The 12,963-nt window shown below is 48.5% G+C and overlaps 1 protein-coding gene across 1 annotated transcript; it reads left to right on the plus strand.

Moving 5' to 3' along the window:
* Positions 1-1,690: 1,690 nt before the first annotated feature.
* On the plus strand, positions 1,691-2,053 carry TREMEDRAFT_66568 (uncharacterized protein; the record flags this gene model as incomplete). The annotated part of the gene is made up of 1 exon (XM_007008605.1): positions 1,691-2,053. The coding sequence occupies one exon, from the start codon at positions 1,691-1,693 to the stop codon at positions 2,051-2,053; it is 363 nt and encodes a 120-aa protein (XP_007008667.1).
* Between the last annotated feature and the right edge of the window lie 10,910 nt (positions 2,054-12,963).

Genomic DNA, 12,963 nt, shown 5'->3' on the forward strand with positions numbered 1-12,963 from the left:
GGGGATACAACTCCATCCTGGTGGTGGTCCACCGGTTGACCAAATGGGCAGTTTTTATCCCAACTACGACAAAGTTAACCGCAGCTGGACTATCAGAGCTGATAATGGACTTTGTGGTAGCCCAGCATGGGTTACCAGAGAGTATAGTATCGGATAGAGGGTCGAAGTTTACTTCGAAGTTTTGGAAGAACTTGACCGATAGTCTCGGGATAAGACTACATCTCTCTACCGCGTATCATCCACAGACTGATGGACAGACCGAACGAACCAATCAATCCCTGGAGTTATACCTTCGAATCTTCACTTCCTATCAGCAGATCGACTGGTCGAAGCTACTTGGACGGGCTTCGCCTACAACAACACCCATCACTCCGCGATAGATAAGACTCCATTTTATGCGAACTACAGGTACCATCCTCGGTGGGCTGAAGAAATCAAGACTAGTGATGTCGAAGTACCTGCTGCTACAATGGTGGTCAGGGATTTGACGGAGATACATAAAGAATGTAAGGAAGGAATCGAGAAGGCCAATGAGAAGTACGCCGAAGGATATAATAGGAAACACTGAACTACGCCGAACTTCGCGGAAGGTGACCTAGTTATGCTGTCGTTCGAGAATATTAAGACCAAAAGACCGATGAAGAAGCTGGATGTTAAACAAAGTGGGCCGTACAAGGTAGTACGGCAGGTAGGTTCTCATGCGTGTAAACTAGAGCTACCAGGAACGATGGCAGGTATCCATGATGTATTCCATGTTTCATTACTCCGCCCTTATCACCCTCCAGCGTTCCCTGGTCAGCAGGCTGAGTGTAACGGTACTGGAAACACGATGACTAGGTCGCAGGTTGGGTCGAACTCGATGGAAGTCTCGTAGGAATCTATGTGTCTTTGGTGCTATGTGATGGATTGTGTCTCCTCTGCAATTGATGTAGCCAAAGAATGATATTGAAGAATCAGCAAAGTTGGTACTTTGCTGATTGCACTATATACTATCTACAAGAGTCCGCGGCCTCCTCTCAGTCCTACTGCAAGCGTCTATGTACATACTCGGACAGGTGAAAAACCGCTTTTGAGCAAACCCAGTGGGGAAATCTCGAAAAGGGAAAACCCGTCCCTACCTACTGCAGCACTGCCTCCAACTCTCGCCGTTCTCTTTCCTAATCTGTCGAACTCGATGGAGTTCTCTCGATTCGTTGTTACTCCGTAACAAGTTTCCCCCCCTGTCTCAAGGATCCTCGCCGAGGATCCTGAAACCTGTAACCAAGTGATTCACATGGATTGTTCTGAGACACCTTTGGTGCGCCCTGACCTCACACCTACGCTAGTGTGACGGTCGCCATGAAACGCGTCACCCGCACGGACCTCCAATGTGATCGAGAAATTACTGACCAAGTCTCTTTCCCACCTCTCTCTCTTCTTTCCTCCTCATTCCTTCTTTTTCTCTTGTTCGTCGTTCTTTTTACTCATCTATCATTATCCATCCATATCTTACTTATCTCTCAGAGTATCCTTCCAACTCTGACCTGCCTGTGAGCATGTCTAAGCGTACTGTAAGCAATTCCTTTCGAATTCGATGTATATCCTCCCATTTCTCACTGGCTGACGAGATTAGTTGTCTCCTTCTACCCCCTCCCGCCGAACTTGAGCATCTACTACGGCCATCCTACCTGACGTGGACCCCGAGCTTCTCATGCGTCAAACGAAAAGAATGAGAATTACTTCCCAAGCGCCTGTTCTCTCTCAACCTCCATTGGTTGATGCGTCTCGAAGAGCTCTCAACACCATTAAGGATCGATATCAATCCGGTCCTTCTCGCGATCAACAATCGTCCCTTCTTGATGACGAGGTCATCGAGCAATATATCCACTTCGAAGGGGGTGCTGGACCATCTGCCACTGGTGAGAACCCATCTCCCGCCAAGTCCGTTGAATCCGAACACGGCACCATCGTTGAGAATCAAAATTCTCCTGGTAATAAGTCCTGTGCCACTGTCACGGGCGTCGAACAACTATCTTCTGGCAGACCGACGGTCGACGAACCTCGGCTAACTTGATGCTCCTGAGTCGAAGTCTCACCCAACCGAGAGGGCGCAGACGTCGAAAGGAGTGTAACTACGGCGTACTTCGGCGTAGTTACTCTGACTGGGGTTTTGTTCTACTGATGGCGATGTATCTCGAATTGTATATAGCTATCTCTATCTGCTTTTCACTACTGACAACAATCAAGGATCGCTGAAGAACTTCAGCGATCTTCTCAGCTAATATTATCTACTCCTCCTAGACGTTCATCCAACCCTCTCGCGCTTTGACGTACTTCAACGCACTTCGTCCAACTTCCCCGAGCCCTCGGCCATCCTCTTCCTCCTTCGACTAACTCCGCCTAACATCGCCGCACTTCTGCTCCCATTGTCCCTACTTAGCCTAACTCCGTCTAACTTCGCCGTACTTCTGCTCCCATTGTCCCTACTTAGACTAACTCCGCCTAACATCGCCGCACTTCTGCTCCCATTGTCCCTACTTAGCCTAACTCCGTCTAACTTCGCCGTACTTCTGCTCCCATTGTTCCTACTTAGCCTAACTCCGTCTAACTTCGCCGTACTTCTGCTCCCATTGTCCCTACTTAGCCTAGCTCCGTCTAACTTCGCCGTACTTCTGCTCCCATTGTCCCTACTTAGCCTAGCTCCGTCTAACTTCGCCGTACTTGGTGTCAGAAGTCCTGAGTTACGTGTAGAGTAAAGAGGTTAAGGCGTGATGGGGTTTTGATGGCCAAAGGAGGGTCATTGTTGGTGGAGTAATCGAGGTGTCGCGACGTAGTTCGTGACAGCCACCTTCTGATTATTCAGAGGGACTTGTCGAGGTTCCCCATGAACTTGAAATCATTTTTCACGCCCCTCGTAAGGTTCCGGTCAATGATGAACTGGTTAAGGTTCTGGACGCTCGAAAAGACTCGGAAATTGGTGAGATTCCTATAGAATTCTGTGCGTTTCTGACCCGTCAGCTACTCTCTGGGCCAAAATGACCTTCTCATCTGTTCGTACGGCTCTGAAAGACGAAGCCCTCGATCGTTTTCGCGAGACTGGCGCCATCAATCCTACTGTTCAGTGGTTTAGGAATGCTGTGAGTTGTTTCTCTTCCGAATTCTACCAATTTCTCACTGTTAGCTCGATCGTTTGGCCCAAGGTTGGCGACTTCGCAACAAGAATGGTGCTGTTGTTCGTCTCGAGGGTGAGCTTTGCTCCGATTGCCAGCGTCGCCTTGATGGTGGGGAAGATTTTTGTATGGGTTGTATTGGTCCTCGTGAGTCTTCCTACTTTACTTGTTTGATATTGATGCAATTTAGTTGGTGGTGTTTGTGGAGAGTGCTCTGCAAAGGGAACTTCAAAGTGTTCGGTGAAAACCAACAATCCCGAGTCCAAATTTCGCGAGGTATCTATCTTCTTCCTTTGAACTTGATCGATGTTGATGTAAAGGGTATTACTGTCGGAGCCCAGACTGTCACTTCCAAGGTTACCTTCTTCTTGGAGCACGAACTCTGTGCTGTCTCGGCCCGATATCGATCCCTCTCTTCCCAGGATCAATCCTCTTCCCTTACCCAACTCTCCGCTTACATTCATCTTTTCTCCTCCCTCCTCCTTCCTCTTCCCCCAGTACATCTGGGTCTCTACAAATCTCTCCATCTCATTCCTTCCGATTATACTCCTCCCTCTCCCTCCGAAACCTTGGATCATCTCACCTCCTCTGGTGATCCTACTGGATTGAGTTCCTCTCAGCCAGTCGCCGGTCCCTCCTCTTCTCCCCATACTCCTCTCCCCCGCAATGTCATTCGTATTCCCGCTTCGGCCCGTCGTCCTCGAGCTAATTCTACCGCCTCCAACTTCTAGTGTGTTTATGTTTCTCTGTTTGTAGCTATATTTCCTGTGTATGCATTCATTTCCGACCCAGTTTTGTTGATCTTGATCGAATTCTCACTTTCTTCTGGGGCCCCTTTTCCTCTTTTTCAGAAATTCACCAAAAACGGCCAACTCCTCTACATTTTCTCGTGGTTCCCAGTCATAGGCCGCATTCCCTGTGTATCCTAACCATTTTACCTTGAATTCTTCCTTTCCTCGTCGAATTCTGCTGTCCACAATCGCTTCCACATGGAATTCCTCCTGGCCGTTTATTACTACAGGTGGTGGAGGTTGTATCTGTCGACCTGGTATCATGTCCCTAGGATATGGTTCCAACAGCGTGACATTGAAGACATTGTGCACTTTCATTGATGGAGGTAGATCCAATTCGAAAGCATTTTTTCCAACCTTCCTTATGATCTTAAAAGGGCCAATGTATTTTGCTTCTAATTTTTGACTGGGTCGTTCCGTCGTAAGATACTTTGTACTCAGTAGTGCCTGTTCTCCCTCTCTGAATTCTTCTGGAATGTTTTTGTGCCTCCTGTTGTAATATTCCCCACTAATTTCGTTAGCCATCCTGACTTGTTCTTGAACAGCTGTATGTAACTCTCCCATATCTTTCCACTTTTTCTCCAATTTGTTCGACTTTGATCGGATGTCGTGCGCATGGATGTCGTAGTGTGGCACATAGCCGTAACATGCTTCGAATGGACACAAACCGTGACTACTATGTGGAGAGCAGTTGTAAGCAAACTCGGCAATTGGTAGAAGTTGATCCCAATTGTCCATGTTGTAGTTCACATACATCCCGAGTAGGATTTCCATCTGTTGATTTACTCATTCAGTCTGTCCGTCTGTTTGGGGATGATATGCAGTTGAATATAGGTTTTTCATTCCCAGGAATTGACATATCTCCTTCCAAATCTCAGCTGTAAATTGAGTTCCCCTGTCTGATACAATTGTTCGAGGTACTCCATGCTTTGAAAAGATCTCCTTGATGTATATGTCAGCCACCTTGTTTGCTGTTAGTCCGGTTGTACATGGAATAAATCGAGCCATCTTGGTTAGTCAATCGACTATCACTAGAATTGCGTCAAACTCGGTCAATTTTGGTAGGGGTCCCACCATGTCCATAGAGATATCTGTCCACGGGAGTGTGGGTACTGGTAAAGAGACTAGATGTCCATACGGCTGATGTCGATGAGTCTTATGTCGGTTACAGATCTCACATCCTTTTACGTATTTCGCAATATATTCGTCCAAATGTGGCCAGTAATAATCCTCTTTGACTAAAGTGATAGTTTTATCTCTTCCTGGGTGTCCTACTAATACCGAATTGTGTCTTGCTTTCATTACTTCTAATCTTGCTTGTCCCTCTGGTATGACTACTCTGTTTTTGTACAAGAGTAATCCGCTTTGTGTCCATGATACTATTGGTGTCTCGTTGCTAATCTGTGTCTTCTGTGTGTCCTGTGTGCTCTGTGTGTCCTGTGTGCTCTGCGTGTTCTGTGTGCTAAGTGTCTGTGTCATTTGTAGTCCTAGTCGTCGTATGTTTGCTATGTCTTCTGAGTCTTTCAGTCCGTTTTTGATGAGTCCAAATAATGAGTCTTCCCGGATTGCTCCTCTTACTATGTGTCTGGCTTCTGAGTCTATCGAATTCAATCCACTTTGCTTGTATGTTGGTAGCAATTGTAGCCACTTACCTTTGTTTAGGTCTGGGTCCTTACTACTCCCTCTTCCCGGGTGATAATCCCCTCTTCTAGTTAAAGCATCTGCTCCCCCATTTTTACTACCTGGTCGATAAGTGATCTCTATGTTGAAGTCTCCTAATATTTCCAACCACCTCATTTGTCTTCGATTCAGTTGTCGTTTACTTTGGAAGTATTCCAGGTTCTTGTGATCCGTGATGACTTTTATGACATCACTACTGTTGGCCAAGTATGGTCTCCATGCTACCAAGCAGTCCACAATGGCTAGCAGTTCCTTCTCCCCCACTGTGTAGTTTAATTCGCAGGGTGTCATTGCTCGAGACCAATAGGCAACCGGATGGAGTTCCGTGGTACCTTTTATTGATGGGTGAGCAAATCTTTGAGACGCTATTGCACCTATTGCACAGTCAGATCCATCGGTTTCGATTCAGGTTGGTCGGGTTCTGTCGAAATGTCGAAGTACTGGTGCGGTGGTGAAGGTTTTCTTTAAGTCGTCAAAAGCCTTTTGACACTCCTCTGTCCAGTTCCAAGCCTGATCCTTCCTGGTTAGACGGGTAAGAGGACCCACAATATGTGAGAACCCTTTGATGAATCGTCAATAGAAATTGGCAAATCCTAGGAAAACCTGGGTATCTCGGACTGTCATGGGTTCTCCCCATTCTAGAATGGCTTTCACCTTTTCTTGATCCATTTCGATTTGTTCGTGTCCGATTACATACCCCAAGAACTTTACTTCGTCACAACTCCATTCACACTTCCTTGGACTGACGACCAAGTTGTTTTCAAGTAATCGGTCTAATACCTTTTGGACGATTATCTGATGGTTTTCGATCGTGTCTGAGTATACCGTGATGTTGTCTATATAAACTACCACTCCTTCATCTAACAGGTCGTGAAACATGCCTTGCAGAAAGTTTTGGAAGGTGGCCGGAGCGTTGCACAACCCATCTCTTAGGACTGTGCTTTCAAAACTACCATATCTCGTTCGTAAAGCGGCCTTATGTTCATCTCCTTCCTTTATTCTAACTAGTTGATAGGCCCCTTTCAGATCGAGTTTGGTACATACCTTTCCCAATTGAAGTCGATCGAGTAATGTCGAGATAAGTGGCATTGGGTACGAGTCCTTGACGGTTACCTTGTTAAGTGCCCGGTAATCTGTTACCACTCGGTAGGGAATGACTCCCTTCTTGGGAACCAGAAAGACTGGAGACCCATAAGGCGATTTACTTCTTCGCAGATGTCCGCTGGCTAACCCATCATTGATCCATTGCTTTAGGAAAGCATCCCCGTGTTCGTCTAGTTGATATATTGGGCCCGGCTTCAGTTCTGCCCCTGGTGTCAACTCGATCTCGTGATCACATTCTCTTCTTGGTGGTAATCTTCTTGCTCTCTCCACCTTGAATAGTTCTAGATACTGGTGCCAGTGTGTCGGTATGACTTGTCGTAGTTCCTCCTCGCTCATTTTGTCTTCCCCTTTCTCTAGTGCCGTTCCTCTTACCAATCCTTCCTCTAGTTTTGGATACTTCCAACCAGTATCTCGTCCAATTCCGTCAAATTCGATCAGTCCTTTTCCACAATCGATCCTTGCCCTAAACTGTCTTAAGAAATCTAATCCTACTAGTACTTCTGGTCCTTTGTATGCCATGGCATCCAGTCGAGTTGCAATCCTGAGTCCTTTTCCCAGATCTAATTCAGCTTCTACATATTCGGTTACTGACGTCGCGGTAGTTCCATCCAGGAACCTAATCTTTCGAGGTACTTGATATTGTTTCCTTGTGAATAGATGGTATAATGGACAGGCCGGCTGCACATACCTTCCTGTAGCACCGGTATCGATTAACATTCCAATCTGTAAGGTATCCTTTTTTGTTTGTATTTTTATATATATTATGGCCGAGTCATTACTGAGATCTATTGGTATTTGAATTCTCTGCGATCCTGTTAGATCCTGGCCGCAAGCAGTCGCATTGCTTAGGCCAGGTAGTCGTTTCCCTCTTCTTCAAAGGTCACCGCCATCCCTCGAACTAATGGCCCTTTAGATCCAGTTGGGATTGAGTTCGATCCACTAGGAATTGGTGAGCTGTGTGGGTTTGGGGATCCCCTAATACTGGTCCTCGTGTTTCCTCCATTTGGACAGTTGTTGGCATAATGTTCTGGACTTCTACATTTGAGGCAGCGTTGGTTCTCTCTTCTCCAGTTCATTTCATTCTCGCTGAGACGTCCTCCATCCTCAGTCCATGTGACCGGGGGGTCGTTTGGTAAACCAAAGTTCATCATCCCTGGTTTTCCACCTGGCAAAGGTCCTCTACCGGTTGATTGTGAGTGGCGTTCTACCAGGTTGGGCGGACTGGTATCCAATTGCATCGAATTCGATCGAGGGGGAAGCCAGGTCGTCTCATTTTTGCGTCTAGCAGCCCATCGATTCGCTGCAATCATCGTTTCAGCCATCCGTTGGTTCTCCTCGGTCCCTATCACATGCTGTTTGAAATAGATCCAATCCGATTTGGTTCGAGGGTCGGTGTTATTTACCACTACTACCTTCAGTAGCTCTTCCTTCAGGCCCTGTATGGCTGAGGCGATTTTCATTGCATCTGGTACCTTCCCCAGATGAGTCGACCAGAGTTCGAAGTTGGCGAAGTACTCGGCGGCCGTGTCAGTTTGTCTTAACTCCTGCAATTTCCGCATAGCCATACCTGCCATGTTACTGTCTCCAAATTGGGTTCGTAAGTGCTGAACAAATTTGTCGTAGCTTTCTAACCATTCGGTCAAATTCCATATACTTGGATTGGTTATGGCCGGGGTCAGAAGCATTTGAGGGGTGCCTCGAAGATACCCGTACATGAACAGGATCTTCCTGCGATCCGTAGCATACTCGGCTCCTTTGAATTCGAAGTTCATGTGGCAGGCCGCCAAGAAGTTGTCAAGTTCGCCTCGCTCCCCGCTGAAGGTGGGTGGATCTGCACACCGGGTCCTTCCCCATTGTTCATTGCGGACAGGTGTTTCTTCCAATGTCGGTTTACTTTCTTCGAATTCGATCGTAGTCGCTCTCTTTGGGATAGGCTGATTCTGTCGGTCAGCTTTTATTGTAGCCAATTCTTCCTTCAATGCATTCTGTTCCTTCTGTTGTGTAGTCATAATGGCTAACAATTGTGACAACTGTTGGGCTAATTCATTCAGGGGGTCTGTGGTAGAGGTGTTAGGAGTGAGATCATGTGAAATGGTACTTCTCGAAGAACTTGTTGGTATTTCTACCTCTGGGCCCAGCCCTTGATCCAAATCCTCATCTCCCGGTATCATTTTCCGCGCTTTTCCTCTGGTAAGCATGCAATCCTTTCCAATTCGACCCAAGGCGTGTAAGGCTGATTCTTCAACTTGTAACGGTACTGGAAACACGATGACTAGGTCGCAGGTTGGGTCGAACTCGATGGAAGTCTCGTAGGAATCTATGTGTCTTTGGTGCTATGTGATGGATCGTGTCTCCTCTGCAATTGATGTAGCCAAAGAATGATATTGGAGAATCAGCAAAGTTGGTACTTTGCTGATTGCACTATATACTATCTACAAGAGTCCGCGGCCTCCTCTCAGTCCTACTGCAAGCGTCTATGTACATATTCGGACAGGTGAAAAACCGCTTTTGAGCAAACCCAGTGGGGAAATCTCGAAAAGGGAAAACCTGTCCCTACCTACTGCAGCACTGCCTCCAACTCTCGCCGTTCTCTTTCCTAATCTGTCGAACTCGATGGAGTTCTCTCGATTCGTTGTTACTCCGTAACACTGAGCCACCTGTGCCAGTAGAGTTAGATGACGTAGGAGAGTCGTGGGAAGTAAAGGATATTGTGGACTCGAGAATAAATGAGAGGTCAGGGAAGTTAGAGTACCTGGTAGAATGGTTAGGATACGAAGGAACGGATGACTCAGTTTCATGGGAACCAGCAGAGAATGTACACGGCGCTGACGAAGCATTGGCGAAGTTCCACGAACTTCACCCGAATAAGCCGAAGAAGGGAAGAGCAATTCGATCGCGGATGAGACAGTAGTTCATACAACGGAGTACAACATCAGCTAAGTACAACTCACTGCGCCGAACCTTGTCCTCTTTCCTCTTGGTCTCTTACCTCCTGCCTATCCCCCGAATTGTTTCCCCGGTTCGCCTGTCCTAAGCGTCGTATTGCCCGAGCCTCCTTCCATGCAGCATTAAGAGCCCCAATGTGAGCTGCGTGAAGTGAAGGATCACGAGCAGCGGTGAGGCTGGGAGACTTCCACAGTTGCCGAAGAGTACGGAGACACTCGAGCCGGAGAACTAGGACATCGAGAAAGGCAGCATCCTGAGAGCTGAGTCGAGAAGGCTTTGACGTTTTTAGCCAATCGAGTGTCGGTGGAAGCTCAAATTCAACGGGGTTCAGGACGAAGGGTGTTTCATACAATGTCCGACGAAAGTCGTTCATCGACGTTAACTGTTCACGAGACACCCTAGCTAACTCAGTGCGAGAGGAAGGACCAACATCGGATGAATTCACCACCGTCGCTATGGAAGTTGACAGAGCGTTAAGGGTCGATACGAGTCTCATGTTGTATTCAAGGAGGGCGGACGTATCTTTCCTATTGGCTTGGAGCTCAGTAGTCAAACCAATGATGGTGGAACGGAAGGTAGCCAATTGTTTCTCTTCATCAGGGATGCGAGGATCTTCAGAGATGAAGGGGTGGACCAATGGAGGAATGTCACAATTGTCGTTTCTTCTTCTCTACTGACCGACGGTCGACAAACCTCGGCTAACTACGTCGTAGTGGGGCGTCGATGTCTCACTAAGACAGGGTACTCGTCGAGGAACTACGGCTAACTTCGCCGTAGTAACACGTCGAGTGGTGAATGATAAGATGATCGTCGATGAACTGCGGCTAACTTCGCTGTAGTACGTTGAACTGCTCGGTGGTAGCTCTCCTTAACTCGAAGGTTGTAGCTACTGAATATATCTCTCGCTACTGACAACAATCAAGGATCGCTGAAGAAGTTCAGCGATCTGTAAACTATCTATACTACTCCTCTCTTCTCGTAGAATGTCCCTCAACTCCTGCACTGCCTCACGCTCAGTCCTCTTCGTTCAACTTCGCCGTACCTCGCCATATCCCCGATATCCTACTCCGCTCACTTTGACTAACTTCGCCTAACTTCCCCTGTTCTGCTCTCCCTCGGTTCCCTTCCCCTAACTTCGCCGTAGTTCCCCGCTAGGCGGGGTTATCGTGACAAATCCCCTCTTGGTTCTCGTAACTTAGCCGTAGTTGGTCTCAGTGGTTCGAGTGGAGGTTGGTAGTGGTGAAAGGAAGGTCGGTGATGGTGAAAGGAGGGTCGGTGATGGTGGTTGTCAGGGATGTTACGACGTAGTTCGTGACAAGGAATCTCCTCTGATTGCTGAGTACTTTCCTCTGTCCCCTCTACTTCGTGGTCGAAGGATACAGCTTTCTTTTTCCCTTTTCCTTTAGGTGACCTGGACGAAGGGGTTTTGACGGAAGAGAGAGCACTGGGGAGACCTGAAGAAGGAGGAAGAGATGGTTGGCGGCTGCGAGTCCCATGAGCAGGGGGTGAACTCGGAGCAGGAGACGGCGAAGGGCGGCTTTGGACAGGAGGAGACGGACCAGCCGAAGAAGTGGCAGTGGGCCTAGACCCAGGAGAGCGACGGGGTGTCGGGCGAGAAGGGCCAGCGACAGCAGGAGACGGGGGACGAGTGAGACGTTCAATATCCTCATCGGCCGGCAGGGGTCGGGATGAGCCGACTGTCGGAGGAGAAGGACGAGAAGAGGCTAAGTTTGCCGAAGGAACGGGAGAAGGAAAGCCGTCATGGTTGGCGGTGGGAAGGCGGCGCCGCATGGAGGGAGACGGGGTGGCCGGAGTGGGCTGGACCACGAATGGATTTGAGGAGGGACTCCCCCAATTGATAGGAGGGGGGAGGGGAGAGTGGTCGGTGGAGCGAGGGGGGAATCCTCGAGCAGGATTGGCAGGAAAGAAGGAGCAGGGGCCGGTGGTGCAAGAAGCACATCGAGAACCGCGGTTGTGAGGTTTGACCGGGCGAAGACAGGGCCACCTTTTCCTCCCATAAGTGACGATCTCACGTCTATTGATTAGCAGGTACACCATAGGATTTAGAACAGACATACTGGCAACGATCACACGATTCCTCCACTCTACACACTTCCCATCGGTCACGCTCAGCAGCGAACAGGTTCCACAACGTATTTTCATCCCGCACTAGTCGAGGGGATCCAGCTTGGCCAGAGGTCGAAGACGAAGGACGAGCACCTTTGGCCTTTTTCGCCGAAGGAAGAGGGGCGTCGTCGACATTATCCGAAGTTCGGCCGTGTTTGAGCTCTTTCTCAGCCTTCACTCGGGCTTGCTCCTTGTAATACGCCACGCGCACATAGCCGTCGGAGCTCTGACCACGCACATATATCTCGGGGGAACCTTTTTCATCGATACGGATGGCTGTGAACGTCAGCGCTAACACATAGGTACTTGTATAAGCTGGGACGTACGACTCATAGCCCGGATCTTTGCTACCGAAGATGTATCCGACACCTCGGAACCGCCATCTTCCGGCATATTTTCACCTCCTTCCACCCTTTCACCTTCCCCCATATCCTCATCTTTGTCACTACCAATCTCAATAACGTTAGCGGTTCGACCCAATGTAGGTGACGGGCCAGGACGAGCGGGTTGGGCCTCATGCTGGCCAAGGGACGCGGGAACCGAAGATGGCGTTGGCACCACACCGAGAGACGTACCAGCTGCAGCTGGGGAAACAGAGCCATCGGTGATGGTTAAGGAGCCGAGGCCGATGGAAGAAACCTGGCGGGGAGAAGGGGCAGACATGCGGGCGACTAACGTCAGCTACCGTCGACGATTAAGGGGAAGGTATGGGTCAAGAGTAGAACTCACGGGTACTACGGAGAGTCTCCTCAAAGACCTTACGGATGTTTAGGTCTCGGTCAGAAGCCATTTTGTGAAGAGTTTAAGAAGTTGTGGTAAAGAAATACGTTAGTGGGGTGAAGTAGTAGAAGTACAATTTTAGAAGAGTACTGGGGAAGAAAGACGAACAGCGCCGAAGGGCTAGGTACTTAGTATAATCGCTGAACTCCCTCGTCATCAGGGAACGGGTAACCTCGGATAACATGTTGTCACGACAACAATAAACATCGTCACGACGATCAAAAGTTCCCACGCTACGTGTCTCACATTCATAAATGCTAGGGAATTGCTGACAATCATCGATGACTTTTGGGGAACCTTGTACTCGGTGTCTCACGTCCAACGAATCGACCCTGGACAGGTCGAAAGGCATCAATGAAGTTAGGGGAGGTTATACATGCCTACGC

Source organism: Tremella mesenterica, assembly GCF_000271645.1.
Source record: "Tremella mesenterica DSM 1558 unplaced genomic scaffold TREMEscaffold_26, whole genome shotgun sequence".
Taxonomy (NCBI): domain Eukaryota; kingdom Fungi; phylum Basidiomycota; class Tremellomycetes; order Tremellales; family Tremellaceae; genus Tremella; species Tremella mesenterica.